General features: G+C 33.6%; 1 protein-coding gene across 2 annotated transcripts in view; it reads left to right on the forward strand.

Moving 5' to 3' along the window:
- The window catches only part of LOC113519808 (protein pellino), a 74,128-nt gene that overhangs the window by 11,077 nt on the left and 40,931 nt on the right, over positions 1–22,120 (forward strand). For both annotated transcript variants that reach the window (XM_052900709.1, XM_052900710.1), the window contains exons 2-3: positions 4,040–4,144; positions 19,443–19,674. In XM_052900709.1, the coding sequence (XP_052756669.1) occupies positions 4,040–4,144; positions 19,443–19,674 (337 nt within the window). The remainder of the gene's footprint in view (positions 1–4,039; positions 4,145–19,442; positions 19,675–22,120) is intronic.

Below are 22,120 nucleotides of genomic sequence, written 5' to 3' on the forward strand. Positions count from 1 at the left end.
ATCCTTGTACCGGGATGATGGCGGTGCGGGAGGGGTCCGTGGAGACGAGGGGCTTTGACCCCGTGCCCGTAATCACGGCCGCTCAGTCGGGCCTGACTACCTATCCCACATCGACTGGAATAAATGTTTTTTTTTTCTTTACCATATCGACTATTTTATACAACATAAAAAATTTAAAACTTGTTTGTGGAACTCAATCGATTTATTTTTGTAGTTCAGTATAATTTGGATTAATAAAAAAAATTGTGCCTGTATACCTTGCAATCTATTCGAAATGGATAATAGACGAATGCTGCATTTAGGGCGTGAATGAGTAATTTTATCGCAAAGTTTTTAAATGTCAGATTACCTGATAGTGTCCTAGTTCGCAGAGGAACTGATAAAATTATCGTTGGCGCAATCGATAAAGCTCTCGGAGTAGATTGGTTAGGTATCCATAGGTAATAGGTAATATTGAAATGTATATTACATGTATTACAACTACATCAATTCACTGGTTACATCATTTTATAGAATGTTGAGTGTAGACAAAGATGTTTTAATGTTTCAGTAATATAAATACCATTGATATTATGAGCTCACGCTAGTGTCAATGCATCGCCGGTAACCGGTTACGACCAGTCATGGTCGTAATTTACCACTAATCTTGACCCACAGCTGTCTTGGACCAGTTTTCGGTCTGCTCTGCGAGGTTTTGACCCGCGATAGTAATACTCACTGGGCCGGAAATTGTAAGCTGTAAGTTGTAGGTGGTAACGACCAAGATGATAATCGTGCATTCAATTTACTTTTATGACACTAGCTAAATGCTTGTTAGATGATGTTAATCTCATTCATGTTTTTTTTTATGATATTTAATCATTGAGTTTTTTAAAAACATCGTCGAAAATAGAACACGTACTATCAAATTATCTCTTTTTTAATCCGTAAGTGACGTTTGTGAAATGAATTGTTTTTACAAATTTAATAAAAATATATGAACGTGATGGGGTTTCATATTAAATGTTAATCTATGATAAATATTAGATTCGACTTTCTCTACGATAGGTAGCAATATATTTTAATTCGGAACAATTTTAAGTGTAACCTTGTATGTAAGTGTATATGTATAATATATCTCGGTTTTTGTACATCAGTGTTTTATATCCTGGTTTAAGCAGTGCGTCGTCCTTATTTGTTAATATCGGTATTAGAGATATATTAATAAATAGATAAGAATTCTATAATTTTACGTGATCGAAATATTAAGTAACTTATGGTTTTTGTTTATGCCAAATTTCATGACGATTAGCTAAGCTGTTTAGGTGTGAATAAAAAAAAAACAAACTCATTTTTATTATTATAATAGGGATTAGTAAGGATTAAAATGTCAATGACTTCATAATAATGCGTGATACGCATTATTTTAAAGTTCGAGCTAATGGTATTAATTGAAAGCGTTATCTCTACAAAATCTATACATAGTCGTGAATAACATTTCTGATTTAAATGGGGTCATTTGGAATCATTCATGTAGGTATTTTTCTTTATTGTTCATAGACTACAATACACAAGTTGTTACTGTAATATAATACTGTCTGCGCAATATATTCGTATTTGACCACGTCACATATGTACCTAATCCTTAGATTTTGTTTACGCCTGCCATAGATTAGATTGATACTTGTTACGCAGAAATTTTTCAAGATATATTTTAGTGGTGGAAATGGAGCATATTGCATATTATTATCCTTATTTATCTCTTATTAATTTATCTATACAAATAGTAAAACAAATTAGATCGGGTCTGTGTACGCGTGACGCAAAAACTTCCAGACGGATTTGGATTAAATTTGGTAAGATAAAACTTTTTTTCCTGAATCAACATATAAGTAAATCATTTTCTACTGCAGTAGAATATCTCACTCATTCCCATTGGAAAATAAGAGTGTGTGCCATAAAAAAAAAAAAAAAACTATTTCAATTGTGGCAAAACCAGATATTTTGATGACAAAACTAAACCATTGAACCAATTTGCAAGAATATCTTTTCGGATAAAAAAAATCAAATTTGTTTACAACTGACAGCTGATGAACATACAACTGAATTGAGAACCTCCTTTTTGAAGTCGGTTGAAAAAAATGACGTCGAACACAGCCCATGTTTGTTACTTGGTTCAACCAATCATTACAAAATTTTACTTGCACGTTTTTGATATATTTTTTTATACTACTGAAGTGGCACTTACTTACTTAGTCGGCTCTTACGACACCCACGGGAAAGGAAGGGGTGGCCTATTCTTTACTGAGACCACACAGCCAGATAACAAACACTTCTCCAAACCTAAATAAGGACACAGAATTCTGATTTTTACTTAGATTTCATTTAGTAGGCTAGCGAGTCTAATTTGAATCGATTCATCCGTTATCATTAAAAAAAAATAATTTTGACGTATTTTTTTTAATGTAATTTAATTAATTGATTAAATTATTGTTTCGTCTTTATTGTAGTTATAACGTCACTGATTGCTCATTAGCAGGATCCAATAAATTCATTGATTATCATAATGAATCATTGAAGGGGTTTTGCTAAAAAAATATTAGTCGCGTTTAATTTTAATGTATAGTTTCCTTAGTGGAGAAACGACTTTGAAATTAGTAATTGCGGTGCACTGATGTGTTTTCTGGTGACTATCAGGGATTAACCCCCTCCTTATTTATAAAAATGAAAACTTCCTACACACCTCGTCATAGTCGTAGAATACTGACGGATCTGACAAATACTACAAATAAAGATCCGTCAGTATTCTACGACTACGACGACCTATTTTATCTGTTACCCTGTTTTGTTACTTTCATTCAAATTAAGAATTTAGCATAAAAGAAAAAAGACAAAACAATAGCTAAAATCGGTAGGTATATAGGTTTATGAGAGCTTTGACGTTTTTAATAAGAGGGTAAAAGTATTTGACCCTGAATAATAAAATAGTGCAGGTATATTACGATGATAAAAAATTTTAATGAATATCACTCGGGATGGATACAGCCGGACGAGCCATATCGGTGAAAATAAAACTAAGGTGGCTCAATATTAGTTTTTTTTCCCGCCTGAGGATTTTATTGTATTATTAAAAAAAAGTTTGCATTTTTTGTCTCTATATTCTGTTGTCTGTAATTAATATTTTTTATTTTAAATATAAAATAATTTTAATTAAGTAGCAAAAGTGCAAAGAAGTATGTTAATCCGTTGATATCATATATAAATAACAAATATTTATTTTACCCTTTTCCTTTTTACAATGTAAGCTTATAATTATACAACTGTACTTAATTGTTCGTATTATCTTTGGACCAAAACTTAATCCTAATATTATGGTGATTATAACATTAATTACGCAGTGTCGTAGCTCTGAAGCTGTTGCGTAAGTAGGTAATTTTCAGTACCTTCATAATTAATTGCTTCTGAACGTAAGTGTACCCTCGATGAATGAAATATCGAACCAAAAATTTTATTTTTTTAAGGAAAATTTAGTTATAATATTAGTGATACTATTTTATAATACTTAATTGTTTTTTAAAAATAAAATTATCCTAAATAGTTGAGATTATTAATGCGTCTTTTGTGTACTGCGTAATTTATATGCCTACTTATATATCTTAGGCATATAAATTAAAGAAAAATATATTTGTATAACGTTTCACAATTAGTTTAGTCCTTTGATATTTTTAATCAACTTCAAAAGATCTATATTCGAGGATATTTTTTAAGTTTTAGGTATGTATTTCATACATAAACTCATCATTTTTACATTACTACATTGTTACAATTTTATACTGAACATTCGTTATGCGAGTTCAGTCCACACTTTTGATTAAAACAATGTATTTAAAAAAGAATTGTATTATAATAAGAATGACAAGATGCTATATTAAATTCAATACAAATATTGCGTTGTAAATGTTTATGCATTTATGGTTTCTGCACATAACACTGATCGTGTCTCAATCTTAAGTTAAACTGATTTTATACCATGCTTTAGTTTCTTTTTCTTTTGTTATAGTGCTGCGGACACTGCGGATTCGCCCATACTTGAGGAAACCGGCGAAAGTGGCTCAGAACAGAAACCCAAACCACCTGTCAAATATGGCGAATTAGTTATACTTGGGTGAGTGTTACAATTTTTTATATATATAAATAAATAGGCTTGGACAGTGGACAATGTTATAATTTTGCCCTAATTTTAGATCGATTAAGCACATATGAACATTGGTGTGTTAACTTCCCACTTTTTGAAGTCTTAAATAATTTAAACGTTACTGAACGTGTATCTCTAAGTAGCATAGTTAATACATGGAAATTATTAATAAATGGAAACAAGTATAAAAAAACCACAACAGTGATTAAGAATTATTAATTAAACAATCAATCGACCGCCATACGTTAATCATCTTAGGGCATTCCGCACTATAAAAAGGTAGAAACAAAATATAGATGTAGCAATATATATACAGTATATTATGTACATATACAAATTACAATTTTCAAAGACCAATTTATTAAATTTCTAAATTCGTTTCGCTTTATAACCTAATATTATTAGATAACGGTAAAGTGCGTTTTAACTATCAAACGATATTTCTGTCAAGTTCACGAAAATGTTAAAGTTAATGTCAATTGTTTAAAATAATTACATATAATAAATACACTACATGATAAATAAGAATAGTGTAATACATCATTTTGTATTGATAAACTGCGCTTAACGGTTTAAACTAAATGCCAATAAATTTCATAAAATGTATTTAAAAATTGTGAGACGCATCGTCGTTGACACATTTACCTTGAATAAGTTGACCTAATAACCTATTAACGATCTATTATATGATGGGTCAGTTACCGAGGATACTGATTGCACGTTCTCACTTCAGACACGAACGGGAAATGATGTTAGAGGCATGTTCGTGATTTTTATTTGCAATAACAGTGATGCATGGGCACTATGACACTTTCATGATGGTAACGTCTTTCTCTCTTTTGTATGAGTCAACTTGATAAAAAAAAAAAAAAATTTGTCCGCAATAATATCTACGAATTGTATTGGGCTTTCCAGTTGATTTAAATAGGTGATGCAACTGTATGTACTTTTGTGTGTATTTAGATCCTAAATTAGGTTAAAATGAGCTTAACTGATTCCACCTAAATTTAGGTTCGGAGTTTGCATTTTAGTACCGCGTTTAGTGTTAAAATGAGGTACTTGCGGTGTGTGCCTATATATATAGTATCGTATGCTGTGTACCAAATATTATCCATGTATTCAGACCTTTATGCGTGATTGAGATACAAACATAACATCTAAATGTTTATGTCTAAGATATTAGTGGAATCTGTTTGGTAATTTAATCGTAAAAATGAAATGAATTGAGATTTTTTTTGAAGTTTTTTTTTTTTTTTGTAATAAAAATAAACAATAAAGAAATGTATTGGTGTTCTTTTAATACATTAATAGTGTTTACACTTATTATAATATGCATAATTGACAGGTCCTTACCACGGTTATGGTAAACAATCGAGCACACCAATTTATCATTAAGAATTCATCGACTATGCATATTTAAAGACAATCGGAAAAATCTAAAGTTTTATGTAATCTTTTAATTATTTTGTTGCTATGTGGTAAAAATTTAACACAAGTAAACTCTTATTTTTTTTAGAATATTTCCCTGAAAAATAATATTCCCGTTACCTTATATAAAGTTACTATATTACACGGTTTTGTTATAGTAAAGCGTTTTTTTGGGAATGTAAGTACGCTGCGAACTGGAAATGAGGCATTCTAACACAATGTTATTCTAATATAGACGTATATTATAAATTAATTTCGAACATTTATTGAGCTAGTTTGCTTTTAGTTTCTATGTAGGCTAGGCAAGATAGGTACAAAGGCTTTTAAAGGATTTTTCAGAAGAGTCTTATAGTAAATTCATAACCGGTCGTATTGTAATCGTGGTAGGCTTGTAGAATATATATATGATGAATAGACTTTTGTTTTCTTCAAAATAAACCGATTTCAATTGTGACGAAATCAGTAATTTTGAATTCTGGTTTTGATAATTTGGCTTTTTTAAATATATATAGGTATATCTTTTAACTTCTGTTGTCTTTAGTTGAAAATGAAAAAAAATAATAATCTAGATAGGAACTTACATTTACTGCTAGTATTTATGTAAACTTTTAATTATTTTTATTACTTTCTCTTTTTTTAAAGTTAGCTAAAAATTATGAAACGCTGTATATTTTTAATACTACCGTATGGTAACGGTATAGAATAAGCCAACCTTTCCTTTCCCGTGGGTATTGTAAGTGGCGATTAATAGCCTGTTCCTCTTGGAACATCACCAAAGCCTAACTGCGGTTGCTAACTTACTAAGTAAGACTAAGTACTGTCAAAACCTCCTAATAAGGGGAAGCCATTGTTCAACAGTGGTCAGTAGACGGCTGATATGATGATGATAATAATACATTTTAATACGATAGATAAACTAAACATGTGAGCAACTAAATTACTATCCGACAAGGACACAAACAATAATAAACGTAAAATGAATAATTCACAAAAAGCAACTAACGATTGTTATGTTAATACAATTATATTGTTAGACCTGTTTGCAAATATAATCTTTATTTTACTGCTATTTAAGTTAGAAACCGTATTCACGATTGAGCTTAAACAAACATTTGTAGAGGTTAAACAATTATTTATTTTGATTTGTACTATACATATGTAAAATGTAAGTATTCGCGTACGGGTTGAAAGGATTACATAAGGATGTTATTATTTGAAGTTGATTTTGTAAAAGATATGAAACATTTGTTACATTGTTGATTCATAAATATAGTATTTTATGCAATCTATGGTGGAGGTTTATGTTCAGCAGTGGACAGCAGTCCAGTACTATAGAAATGTTTTAAAAAATTAATATAAGTTTTAAAAATTATTAAAAAATTTAATATTATTGTCTAATTCGGCCCTGTTCTTCGGTTGTTTTACGCAAACAACTATCAAGAATATTAAATTTTTAACTTATTGACAGATGTGTTATGTGAGAAGACTTCGTAGTAATTTTTTTTACGATGCTTGTAATGTTAAACAAGCTGGTGGCTTACTTAATGGAAAATAATACTGTGAGTATGCTGTGATGCCCATAATATTCCTCATGCGTTGCCATGCCTGAAGACTGACCCCCTTATTCATAAAAACGTCAACCCTCTCATAAACCTACTTTAGCTATAGAATTTGTAGACGGTTTTAGTTTCTATGAATAAGGTGGTAAGGTTTAATTCCATTTTCTAAATTATCAGAGTTTTCTTTAGTTCAAAAACTTTTATATAATTTCATGATTTGATTATTGACTGTCTTATAAACCTAGAGCTTTAAGATTGAAGGAATAGGATAAATGCTTTGTAGGAATTTTGTAAGTTATTACGAATATTGAACTCGAAGACAAACTTATTATATTTGATCATTAATTCTGTTCTCTACTTTGTCCGCGTGACCGGGATAAAAAGTAGCTATGGCCTTCTCCATACCAAATAATACTTGCTTCAACGTTAGAGATAGAAGTGTGCCAAGTTACATGATTGTTCTATGTATGTTAATACTCGCCATATACAGAGAGATTTATTGCTTTGTTGAATAAAAACAATAATCATAATCGATTTCGAAGATCGAACGACGAATCGTTACAATAATCAACCCGTCTATGTTTTTTTTAATGGATGATAATGGAATGGCAACCTCACCTGCGCTAACGGTATATGTTGGCGGGGCACCAGGTGAGAATGAAAAAGCAGGTCAGTTAGCCCATCGTGATGAATACATACAGAATTCAGCACGATGGTTTCCAGGAGGAACCACGTGGAGGTCGACCTGACAGGGTATATTGCTAGCAATGGGACTGGTAGTCCGCGTTACTAACAATCCCTTCCTCCCAACCCGTCTATGTGGGACTCAATGCGTCAAGAATTAACAAACAGAATTACGTACATATTGGTGAGGGTAATACAACACCCGTCAGCTCCGACACTAAAGAGATTTTCAGCAAAGAGGTCTCATCATCATCATCATCATTAACATCATTATCATCATATCAGTTTTTAACTGTCCACTGCTGAACATAAGCCTCCCCCTTGGTGGGTTTTTCTAGCAGTAGTCACGCTCGGCAGGCGGATTGGCAACCGCAGTTAAGTTTTAGAGATATCTGCCTATCTCGTGACCATTAAGTTCCCTTAGTCGCCTCTTACGACACACACAGGAAAGGAAGGGGTTGCCGGGACCACTCGGCCATGAATGAGGTCTAACAATGGGTACTCATTTCCAACAATATATACTATAGAGTTAATATCGACGCGATTTCCTCTGCAAATCATCACAGTCGAATTCGTCACGATGGCTCAGTTTACTTGTTCTATTCTATTTTCACCAAATAAAAAAAAAAACTCCCAGCTCTAATTCTCACGTCAATTAGGTTGATGGATAAACCAATGCTGTAAATCACTAAATTGTTATTGTTGTTTGCGGAACCCTAAAAATACCACGTTGCTCGGATACAAGGTTAAGTAAACACGTGCGGATTAGCGCATAGCATGCGATTACGCGTTCTTGGTTCCTCTACCAGATGCGTGACGTCACACCGCTTCCGTTCCGATTTATAATGCTCTCAAGTGTATAGTTGTATGCGCTAATCACTTACGCTCAATACATTTTTTAATAATTAAAACCTTGGAGTTCAGACAATTTTGGAATTGAACAGTCCAGAAATATTAATAATAGGATCTCGATAGCTTCGCGCGCAATATGAGCACATCTCCTTTATTTTTTTTTTATTAGCTTCAATGTGCCATATAGAATTCAGACTAAAACGCGGACGAAGTCGCGGATAGAAGCTAGTTTAGAATACAACTACAATATCTTGTATATATTACACGCTGGATCCATGGAAATAAAGATACCTTTGTTTAGTACGGTTAATTTATAATTAAACTGACTTCAAACACTGTTTCCTCAATTTCGACGATTCTTTTGCAATCCTTACGGTTTACTACCGTGTTGATCTCATACTAATTTTTACACGATTGAAATTTTTTTTTTTTATGTATAAAAACATTACTTTCTGTTATTTAATATGTTAATTTTGTTGTGTTTACCTGGGGCTATAAGAGTTGTTAAACGCTTATTTGCTATCGAAGATCAAATTATACATAAAATTTTCAAAAGTTAAATAGGCTTTTATAATGTTATTTACATTTATAATGAATAAACAAGTACAACAAATTTCGTGGCAAAACTAGTTACTTTGATTTGGAAACTAAACTACTGAACCGATTTTAATATTTTTTTTTTATGGGACCAAAATGAAAATATATCCTTTCACATAAAGAATTTTCTAAATAGATTTATAAATGAATAACCATTTTTACAATGTATTAAATTTTCATAAAAGGGTTTATTAATGTCATTACCATGTTTTTGTATCCATAATCTTTTCAATCTCTTATCGTGGGTATCTCTTTTAAGGATTACCTACGTTTTTGTCAAACATGTCTTTATTTGGATAGTTGTGTCTGTAAAGGGTTGTTGTGAAATATCTGATGTTAGCGGTTTTACATTAACTGTATAAATACTTACTTGTAAGGAACAAAGGAAATGTTCAATTTCTCTTCAAAAATAAATTTCGAGTATGTATATTTTAATGAAATGAAAAAATGCGTAGACGAAGTCGTGAATGATTTATAATTAAGTAAATAAAAATAATAAAAATATGTTAACTTGCCCACCAGATGGAAACTGGTAACCGTCGCCTATAGACATGAGCAGTACCATGGACATAACAGAGTGTATTGTTTCACCCATGATACATCACATGCATTGCCTTTCCTGAGGACTAAGATGTTATTAAAAGAATTAACTAAGTGGTTAACTATTAAAAAAAATCTGCAAATTTCGGTATAGAGTCTATGCCAATTTCGTATTTCGCTATAATTAATCCTATTAATATAATTAAGTAATTAAGAAAGTTTAACTTGTGTAAATATTAATAGTGTACTTAATATACTGATTGATGTGGGCAGAACCGCGAGTTACAGCTAGCTAATAAATATCTTTTGAATATAATGCCTGAGGGCTTTAGATCATGATACAAAATATGTAATCCGATTGACGGGGGAAATAATAGCACAGCCAAAACTTCGATCAATAACTACAATTTTGCAGATTCTTTTTTAAAATTCCCCTGAGAAAAGGAAATAATAGGATCCGCGCAGATGAACCCGCGAGTTACAGCTAGTAGTATTTATACTCACATCAAATATATAGTAGATTATATACAATAAGAACATTGTTATATTTGGTAAAAAATCGATTAGTCACATAAGTCGATTTCTCGTTTCCACGCAACTCGTAGCTAGAGGTCATGATCAAGTCTCCATCTCTGAGATGTAGTCACGTTCGCTCAATTTACTCCACATACGCCGCGGCCAGTCCAGTTGTTATTTTCGTTCTGCATATATTTATTTAGGTCAATCAACTCTAATCTCTTATTGCGACGATGACGGACTTTGATAAGGATAAGCCATTAACAGTCAGGGTTGCCAATGTTAATATATTTTTGCAAACATTATATTAAGTTTTTTTTTATTCAATATATTTTAGTTTATTACTTTCGTGGCCTACATGCACCATTATTTAAATGTGGCTGAAGCTTTAACATAATATAAATTAAAATATAAATTTCCAATAAATGCTCAGGTGATGCTAATAACGGTAACAAATCAAATAATTCCAAAGACGACAGTAGCGCACTCTGCTATATTGTATTCAAATATGCACGGCAATGTTCACCAAAAATTAGCAAAATACAAGTCAGCTTATGCTACTATTATTTATTCTTAGCTAAATGCCTCTATCTCCGTTTAGAATTATAGCCACAATAGCATATATTTTTAATTAGTGTACATAATATACGATTTGAATATATACAATAGATTTTATCTTATTGTTAACACTGCTAACAACTACATATCGAACAAAAGGGAATAATGATTCTAAAGTTTAATGGTGATATCTTCAACAGTACATACCATGTGAGTGACGTTTGTACAATAATCTCTGTAGTTATTTCAAAGTCCGATTTGTATAGTGCATAGATAAATTTGTCTTGACAATTAAGATGTTAACACACCGTACTGATTACCCAACATCGCGTCGTTTAGTATCTATTTATAATTAGTTCTCATTTAGGACGTCCGTTGTAAAATGATGTTGCCAGTTACTTTTATCACAAAATAATAGTTGTTTTTATTGTATTCGTTTATATAGTAGTTTTATAACAAGCGTTACGCAACTTATTTTACTTGCATTTATACGTCGGATCGCAGTTTACAGACAGTAAACAGTGGTGCGGAAGTAGTGCGTGCGACGAGGATGGTAGCCAAAAAATATGCGTAATTTAAACTGACGTTACTGTTTATTTTAGGTATTTTTAGGTATTTGTTTTTTAAAACAAATATTTGTTAAAGTGCCTGTCAAAGAACATAATAGGTTCAATACCAGGACGTGTTAAAAGTAATATTACATTTTTGTAGATCGTAAACCTAAGCTGTGTTAGTGTGGAAACGATTGAAAGCGTAGCATCATATCAGTTGGTAGCGATCATATTTAATGTCAAAATTTATACACTTTTTATATTAATATTAATGGGAAAATATGAATACACTAAGCGAGTAGTGTGGCAACCCTGTTTAGAAAGTGAAAATAAGTTAGTGTTGCACAAAATACGAATATAAAATCTCAGTAGAATTTGAAATCGGCATTTAAGGGGAAAAAATATACCACAAACCGCAATAAGTGGTGACGTTATGATTGCAATTTGCTATTTTTACCAAGAAAGAGGTTGGTCAATAAATCTTTGTCACTTTTTTTTTTTTTTTTTTTTTTTTTTACAACACAGGGGGCAAACGAGCATGCGGCTCACCTGATGGTAAGTGACTACCGCCGCCCATGATCACCCACAACACCAGCGGCATTGCAGGTGTGCTGCCGGCCTTTTAAAAAGGAATATACTCTTTTCTTGAAGGTTATGTTGTCGTATCGGTTCGGAAATACTGCTGCTGGAAGTTGATTCCAAAGAATGGTTGTGCGTGGAAGAAAGTGCCTTGAAAAACGCACGGTGGAAGACCGCCACTCGTCCAGATGATTGGGATGAAACTTTAGTTTGTGGCGGGTTGTACGGTGGTGAAAATCAGCAGCAGGTATCAATCCGAACAATTCCTCAGAACACTCCCCATGATAAATTCGGTAGAAGATGCACAGAGATGCAACATCTCTGCGCAGTTTCAATGGGTCAAGCCGGACAGTAAGGCGTTGACTATCGATAATTCGAGCCGCCCGACTTTGAATGCGGTCTAACGGAAGGAGTTGGTACTGTGGCGCTCCTGCCCACAGGTGAGAACAGTATTCCATATGCGGCCTGACTTGGGCTTTATATAATTTCAGGCGGTGTTCTGGCATGAAATATCGTCTCACCCTATTGAGCACTCCTAACTTTTTGGAAGCTATCTTAGCCTTCTCCTCCAGATGACCGCAAAACTGGACGTCGCAAGATATATCAACGCCCAGAATTCCTAGACTTGACTTTTTATCAAGGGAAGTGCCCTGAAAGTGAGGAGATACGACAAACGGCGTCTTTTTTGCGGTAAACGCGCAGACTTGTGTCTTTTTGGGGTTAAATTGAACAAGATTTTGTTCACCCCAGATCGAAACTTGATGGAGTGAAGTTTCGATTTCAGACACAAGTCTATTCCGGCACTCATCGGTATGTGCCCGCGAGATCTTTGCATGACCGGTATATAATGTATCTCCTGTACTGTCGTCCGCATAGCAATGAATATTACTTATCTGTAACATATCATTGATATGCAGAAGAAACAGAGTCGGAGATAGTACACAGCCTTGCGGGACACCAGCATTCAAAGGTTTTAAATCAGAGCATGCACCGTCGACTACGACCTTAATGCTACGTTCCTTGAGAAAACTGGCGACCCAAATGCACAGTCTCGCAGGCAACCCAAATGAAGGTAGCTTTGAAAGCAGCGCTCTATGCCACACCCGATCAAAGGCCTTCGCAATATCCAGACTAACTGCTAAGGCCTCTCCCTTACTCTCGATTGCCACTGCCCATCGGTGTGTTAAGTAAGCTAAAAGATCACCGGCCGAACGTCCCTGTCGAAAGCCGTACTGGCGATCACAGATCAGCTGGTGCTCTTCTAGGTACCGGAGCAGTTGACGGTTAATGATGGATTCCATAACCTTCGAGAATAAGGAAGTGATAGCTATGGGCCTATAGTTAGCTGGATCTGAGCGATCTCCCTTTTTAGGGATCGGATGCACCAGAGCAGTCTTCCAAAACTTTGGGACTATGCCCGATGAGTAGCTAAGCCGAAAAAGACGCGTAAGAACCGGAGCCAACTCTGGTGCGCACGTCCTAAGCACAATTGGAGGAATACCATCAGGCCCACTCGACTTATGGATTTCGAGGGAGAAAAGTGCTCTACGCACTGAGCTATGCGTGAATTTAATGTCAGGCATAGAGCTCCTACAACACGTGATGGTCGGTGGTGGTTTCTCCCCGTCATCCAATGTCGAGTTTGACGCAAAGATGGATCCAAGAAGATCGGCCTTTTCTTTAGCGTTCTGGGCCAACGAGTCATCCTCCCTGCGCAAAGGTGGAAAAGATGACTTACAGAAATTCCCTTGTGCAGCTTTGGCAAGAGACCAGAAAGCTCGAGTCCCAGAGGGCAAACTAGCCAATCTCTTGCCAATTCTACTAATATGCTCTGACTTCGCTGTGGCTATAACTCTTTTGAACACTTATTTTTAGTTTGATATGTAAGCGTTAACGTTTGACCACAGAGTAATATTTTTATTGCAGTATAGACTAATTTGTTGTTGCAAGTCGCCGTTTACTGTTCTCGTTCTTTTGTTTTCTATATTTCAGCAGTTACCACTTACCTTACTTACTTACCAGGGATAGAATTTGTATTAAATTCATCTACATGACTCATGTAGATAATTTTAATACAAATTCTACGTACTTACGTCTGTCCCATTTTGCCCTGTTTTATTGATAATATTTGAACCAAATAAAATAATTCTTTCAGCGCTATAAATATTCATCTTTACTTATATTATAAATCTTTACTAAAATTATAAATGTGAAAGTGAAATTGTTAGTTTGTTACGTTATAGCACCTTAATGGCTTTACCAATTAGTATGAAATTTAGTACATACTTACTATATGGGATGGAAAAGGATACAGGCTACATTTATACGGTCAGTAAACATATCCTGATCACGCGAAGTCACGGGTAAACATTAGTACTTAATAAAAAACTTAACTGATCCTAATTATATGTAAATCTTTTTCGTATGGTCCCGGCATAGAACAGGCCACCCCTTCCTTTCCTGTAAGTGTTGTAAGAGACGACTAAGGGAGAGCAAGGGAAAACATATTCAAAGTCTAAATACGGTTGCCAATACCCCCGCCAAGCGTGTCAACTACTGGCAAATTCCCTAGGGGGAGGCTTATGTTCAGGAGTGGACAGTTAAAAAAATATATATTATGTATATTTTGACTATTGAAATGATAGATTATGATTTAGTAAACTAGAATCTAGAATACTAGACAAACTTTTTTATCGCTACTTAAAAGCCACAGGTGTTTGTTTAGCTTTGAACGTCAAAATGGATCACTAACGTTGATTTACTTAATTGGTTAGGCTACGGAAGTCCGGACGACGCTCTAGCGACGCTAATGATAGAAGCGTGAAATTGCTTTTTCGCAACAGCAGAATAATTTATTAGCTACGTACTTTCCTAGATTTGATCGTAGAGTGATTGTTTCAGATTTCCAAATGCTGAAAGTCTTACAGTCTACTATAAATGTCTGTAATAATTATTATGTTGTTGCATTACATTACATCATTAACTTTAAAAGTATTTTAAAAATTCTTACTTAATTCTATCCTATGTTAAATTTTATTGAAAGTTTGTAAAGATGTTTTTCTTGTTTTAGTATTTGTCATTCAATCAGACTTAAACGCCGGATTGGATTCGATTGAAATTTGGTGCATAGATGGAACATACTAGTACATTGTATTTAAAACACGATATTTCTTATTCTAATTAATGCATGCGAAATAATAAGATATACGAGTACCTAACTACTGTTATAAACTTGATACTGATGAACAAACAAATATTTGTTAGGAGATGTTCAAGTATTACGTAACGCAATTTTTGTAAATTTTAACCCTCATTCCCATGTAACGCGCCATAATATTTTTCTGTACCCCTCTCCCCCTCCCTAAATCCAAACACCATCATAACATCCAAATGACCATTTTTACCGAAAAGTCACAACATTATCAAATATTGATAACGAAAACAAAATAAAAATGATGTATAATACAGTCGAGGGATTCCCCGTAAAACATAAATGAATAGGGTTGCCAATTTTGGACATTTTAATTCCCTAGGTTTTTATTTAATTAAATAAAGCAATGTTACGCAACGCATTGTTTAAACCTCCCTTCCGCCACTGTAACGCATTGTAACGTTTTGCAAGACCCTCCCTCTCTTCCAAATTATGTTACGTAATATTTCAACGCTACCTTTCCTATAAGTGACTAGAGGAATAAACCAAACGTCTCAAGATTGTTTTTTGCTAAAGATGGTTCTTTGGATTGATAGAATAGTCACACCGTCTGCGCTATCGGTATACACTGGCGGGGCATTAGTGAATGATAATAAGTGAGAACGAATACATGCCAGTTAGAATCGTGATGAATTCATCAGGAATTAGCCAAAATGGTCTCCAGGGGAAACCATGTAGATAGAGGTCGACATGGTGGAGTATATACTTCATTTAAATGTCTCTGATAAAGATTGTATACTCATCTATATTAAAGGTGTAAAATGGTAGGACCACGATGAAAATTAAGTTAGATCAGTTGACTCATAATACCGAATTCACTAAAAACAAACCGCAATGGTTTCCAGGGAGATCGCGTTAACGTTGACTTGATATGCTAATTCATTTGTGTTTAATACACTTTTCTATATAATGCGTATTGGAACTCACTCGTAATACTGAGTGTCAATACTTTACCAGTCACAATCCTCGAGGCAAAGTAATAATGCAAGACATTATTCAGTTACGTAAATTATATACATACTGTCGTGCATAATCTAGGGGGTGAGCTGATCAATCGATGATCGACGATTAAGATATTTCCAACCTTATTCAGACTAAATAGAATTACTTATATTTTGTTTGGAATATTATGGCTTTATTATGAATATAAAGATGTAAAGACAATAAGTAATGAAGCTTATTGCACACTTGTATGTATTTAAATATAGATTATAAAATCGATAAAGAATAGTAAGTACTCGTATATTCAAGCTTTACGTATGTTGGATCGATATGTTCTATAGAATAAATGGCGACCCAACTTGTGTGCAGTGCACCAAAGTGAAGGCTTCAGTAGTTACTACGCAGGCATACGCCATAGTGCTTTAATTCAATTACACTAAAATGCTTACATTTTAACCGGGTAGGGGAGATTAAACATTAGCTTGGCTTATTATCATGTAATGTAACGAATATAGTCTTGATTCTAAGTGCTGTGAAATCTTCTTATTCACAACCTACACACTCCGAATACCCAGATCAAAACGAATTTTTCTTGAGGCAGAAAAATGTGGACCCTGAATTAATCCCCGACTAAATCTTATTTATATGGCATGCAGCATTAGAGACTTGGTCATTACCTTTATTTATGTATTAATGATAGATACAAAAATAAAGTCTTACCAGTCCTAAATAGTATTCAAATAACAACTATCGAGTTTGTCCAGTGTTCCCTTTGATGAGAAATGGTAACCATTACCTATTTAAATGAACAGCAACTGCAGACATCACAAAATATACTGTCGGCCATGGTACCGCTCGTGCAAAAAGCGTAGCTATTATGTCTTTGTATCTAATAATTTCTTTGTCATATCCCCTATACCCTTTAAACGGATTAACTGCTTGACGATCGAATGACGTGTAAGAGACAGAGTTACATATATAGATTACTTTGTACAAAGCCTCTAGTTAAAATATCTATTTTCAACCGACTTCAAAAAAGGGAAGTTCTCAATTCGGTTGTATTATTTTTATTTTGTTTATTACCTCATAACTTCGTCAATTATAAACCGATTTTGAAGATTCTTTTTTTGTCTCAGAAATTTTCCAATATCGGTTCAGTTGTTTACTTTTTAAATCAAAATATTTATTGGTTCTATTGCAATGAAAGTCGTTTTTTTGTGGAACACAATCTTAAATTATTTATGATTTTATCAGGTTAATATATTATTCATCAAAATTATAGTTTATTAACTATGTCTGCAGTGCGATAACCTTTTATCGTATCTTTATGTCCTCTTAAGTGTTGTTTGAGCCTTATCGTTTGTTTCATTTACATATCGATGTGCTGATTTTGCACAAATAACAAAGGCAATACAAAGTTGTGTATTAAGGTGATTGAGCTGCATACATAAATACAGTACAGAAAGTGTTACAGTCTGATCTAACATATCAGCTTATTATTTGCTTAACAAACACTCGAATGTTTCCGTATCGCAGTATAGTACTTTCACCCAGTTTATCAGTTTTATTGTTCGAACATAATTTCTGTGAGGACCTGGCGTTATCTTCAATGTTTTAACCTGAACGACCTCGTAAATAATAAGGTTGTTAATTGATTACACATAGAGTCAAGAAATCGAGGCTCAAACGTTTGCTCTCTTAATGAAATTGGTTTGTTACACAAAAATATGTTTCCCAGAACAAATACAGGTCAGATGTCGAGGTAATGTTGTGAAAGTTACCCTTGGTAACTTGTTTATTAGTACAATATTTTTAGATATTAAATGACTTGAAATATTTTTCGGATTAAATTCCATTAATATTGATTAGTTATAGCTTCACTTCGTTATTTTTTTTTTAAGTTTACAATATGCGAAAGTAATATTTCTTGTTATAGGCACTGATAATAACTTGTATTTTGTCTTAAACTCTTACAGATACGTATAAACTAATGATAGAATTATGTCAAAATGGTGTGAATTCTCATTATGTCACATAATGTTACGACGTGTTATATAATACAGAGAGAACAAAGGTTGCACTTGTTCAGCTTCCCATGCGAGCCGCGGCACATTGTCCGTTTTCTTGCTACGACATTGTAATACCGCAGTAGTAATACTATCATGATGGTTTTTAACAACATTGTGAACTATCTAACAGTTCTCTTATTGTCTCTATTTTACGCATACACATTTCCATAACCGGCCGTCTAGACAAGTGATTGCTCAATTCATTAATAGCTGACGCTTGATGATTAAACATGTATAATGGCTCCAATGTATTGCGCCTTCCTCAAATCGTAACATATTTATACGAATGAATTCCAATCTGTGTAATAAAACTTAATGTTTTAAATGAATGAAATATTTCTAATTTTATTTCTGACTATACCATGTAATCAGCTTTACATAGGCACTGGATTTTTCTGATATGCTAAATATCTATGAGAAATCAATGCCGCAACGTGTTCAAACTTCATTGTCTGTATTGTTTCTCACGGAAGTAAGTCTTCCCATCAGCGATTATTATTGAATCTGTGCAATTAAATAGTAGTTGCAGACTAAACAATTTATATTTGCGTAATGCTGCAAGGAAAAATAAGAAAAAAATATGTACATGGTAAAATAGAAATTATTAAAATACTTTCAAAAAAGTGAACCAGTAAAACTAAACAGTTTTCTCAATTAAATTGGGGCGAAATTAATTGGGGCGAAATATGATAAATAATTTATAAAAATGGATAAAATATAGAAGCTGAAAATTTTTGTCGTTTTACAACTGCTGTTTATTTGGGATAAATATTCTCTTTCACTAGCAGTGCTTTAAAATGGGTGCTAATTATTTCATTTTTAGTGTTTAAATAGGAACATTAAATGTTTGTACGATCATCAGGATTTTGTTGTCTTCTGATTATATGTTTCACCACGAATCCTGTTAAATAATCATAAATGCGTACTGGTAGATAATACTACTAACATTAAGTTCGCAATTTGTATCATATTTTCCTATGGTTAATACAGTTAATTAAATAAAAATAAACAAATGTATGTATGCTATTTGCTTGAACTGAGTAAAATTAACAAGGTATCCTTCTATTTTATTCGGAGTGTCGCTGCTCTTATGACAACTATATTTTATACAGACCGAATGACTATATCTATAATATATATAGTCTATAACTATATATTAACATTATAATGAAATTTTAACAGATACAATGGAGCGTTGCCGTCAGGCGAGCGTGGTCGACGGCGCAGCAAGTTCGTACTGTACCGACGGCCCGTCGCCAACGGCGTCCGTCGCTCGAAGCACTATGTAGTGAAGACACCACACAGTAGCAAGGCAATACTCGATGCTAGCCAACACTCTATCTCGTATACGCTGAGCCGCAACCAAGCAGTCATCGTTGAGTACACAGAGGACCCCGACACAGATATGTTTCAGGTAAGATTAGATATATTTTCTTGTGGATGAAAGTGGAATAGTAACCCTCCCTGCACTCTGATTTACGTTGAAAGGGTCCACTTAAGCAAGAAAGTCTGGATGAATGAAAATGGAATGGTAACCCCGTCTGCGCTATCTAGATACGCTGGCGGGATGCTAATGAGAAACAATAGGACTAGGATAAAAGCAGATCAGTTAGCCCATTGTGACGAATTCAAGAAAAATATACCACTATAGTTTCCTGCAGGAAGTACGTGATGGTTAACTTAATAGGGCTTATATATTGCTAGAAATAAGGGTGTTTGACTCCATTACTAACAATCCTTTACCCCTTCAAGTAAGGAAGTCAGACTCGTTGGGATCATCGTGACAAATTTATTAGGAATTAATTTTCGAGATGAATCGGATTGAGATCGATCTGGGAGAGTACATTGCTAGCAATGCGGCCGCTGTTCTTACTACTAACAAGTTCTTCTCCCGATTTGACCTAATTGCAAGTAATTGCGACTGTCTACAGATCGTCGGAAAATTAACAGACCTTACATTCATGGTCTATCCTTTATCCGATCTCGACCTTCAATACCATTCCGCTTTTGAGCGGTTGACCTCGGAATTGTTTAAGCAAATGTTTCCCTTACACCTACTGTTCTAAACAATGTATACATTTGAATTTCACATGGTTTTCCGATTAATTAGTACACATCATAATAATGAATATTTTTCATGCAAGCTATAATTATTTTGTAAAATTAGAACACAAACCTACGTGACAAAATGCATGATGCTAGCAGGATTTATTCTCGTAGCGGTGGCAACCAACAGCATATAAGTACTCGGAAATATGGGTTTTCCAAGTTACTTGTGACGTTATGACCACTCGTTAGATATCCGTTTTAATAACGCGAAGTTTGTGTGTATTAGAATTCTAATAAATATTACGCATATTTTAGAGGGCCGTGATTGTTTAAGAAGACTTTGTTTGGTAATATTTTTTCTGGGTATTAAAGAGTGTTGCAACATTTTAAGATAGTGTGTATCTTTTAAGACCTTTGCAATCAAATCACTGAGCTTCTCTCTTTGAGAAATTTTATCAGGTGACAGACGTTTATTTGGACTATAAAGCATTTAAACAATGTGTTTTAATAATGCGATTACTAAATATAGTAGGTACACTTGTTTCATCATATTTTTTTTTAAAATAAGTGGTACAGGCCTACTCTGGCGAGTTATACAAAAATGCCAGTAATAAGTAGAATTGAATAATATTTATTTAAATAAACTTGATCACACAAGCATTTTTTAATATTCAAAGTTTTTATAATTCTACTAAGTACCGTTAGATTCGGAATTTTGTTATATAAGTAAGTAACTAGTTATTGTTTTACAATAACAATTTACAAATTTATCCGATTATCCGAGGATACAAATGACAGTCACAAATTTTTCGATGTAGTTTCGTATAAAAACTAGAAAATGTAGGCGCGTCAATAATTTGCTTATTTTCGTACGGTAATTTTTTGTAGCAAAACGTTGGTTTTGTGCCAAAGTGCCGCGAGATCATATGTCTCCTAATGGAATCGCCTGATACATAAAACTATGTAGATGTTTGTTTCACTGCTATTGTTTCTCGTTTGAATCAATTTGTTATGTTCGTGTAATTTTCAGAATTTGTGCTAACAAAAACGAACACAATATGTTGCTATTGCTTGGTTTGTTTATTTGCGATGTGTGCAATATGGCGCGTGTTTACGCGTTGTCGTCTGGTACTTACTGGCGTAGTCGTTAATATCTAATGTGACCATATGCCCTGTTTTGGCTGGGACAGCTTCATATTTTATCATGGTTTCTCCAAAGAAAGGTTCGACATGCAAAACTATCTCGTTTCCTAAAAAGCACAAAATAATTGTAACACAAATGGTGAAAATTGTAGCAATAGAAAGAATTTCTCTTTAGTGGGTTTAATGACTTGATGTTGACAAACCGTTATTTGCTAACTAAATATATCTACAAATATGACTAAAAGACTCCCTACTTCTTGATTCTTTACTTTTTATTCTATTAAAATTGCAATCATAATTATAATTAAAACGACATCTAAAGTATTTCTATAAAAAAAAATTATAATATCGGTTCACAGTTGGCAGACGATATCAAATACATACATTCACATTCTCAAACAATTAAAAATGTATGTAGTTGAATGAAGCCAAAGTGGGTTAAAATTTAAAATAACTTTTTCCTGTTGCCTATCGTAATTGTAACTATGTCCCGTTCTAAGAAAATATAAATGGTCACATTGTTCATATCTAATCGGCGCCCGGCGCACATGGGTTAGTGCCCCCCGTAGTGAGACAATGCGTTGGTCCTATGCCTACATCGTGGATCACGGAGGATGCAAGTGACAACGACCCTAATCTAAACACAATGCAAATAAACACCTAGTCAT

This window comes from Galleria mellonella, unplaced genomic scaffold, assembly GCF_026898425.1.
Source record: "Galleria mellonella isolate WM207_F2 unplaced genomic scaffold, CSIRO_AGI_GalMel_v1 utg65, whole genome shotgun sequence".
Classification (NCBI taxonomy): domain Eukaryota; kingdom Metazoa; phylum Arthropoda; class Insecta; order Lepidoptera; family Pyralidae; genus Galleria; species Galleria mellonella.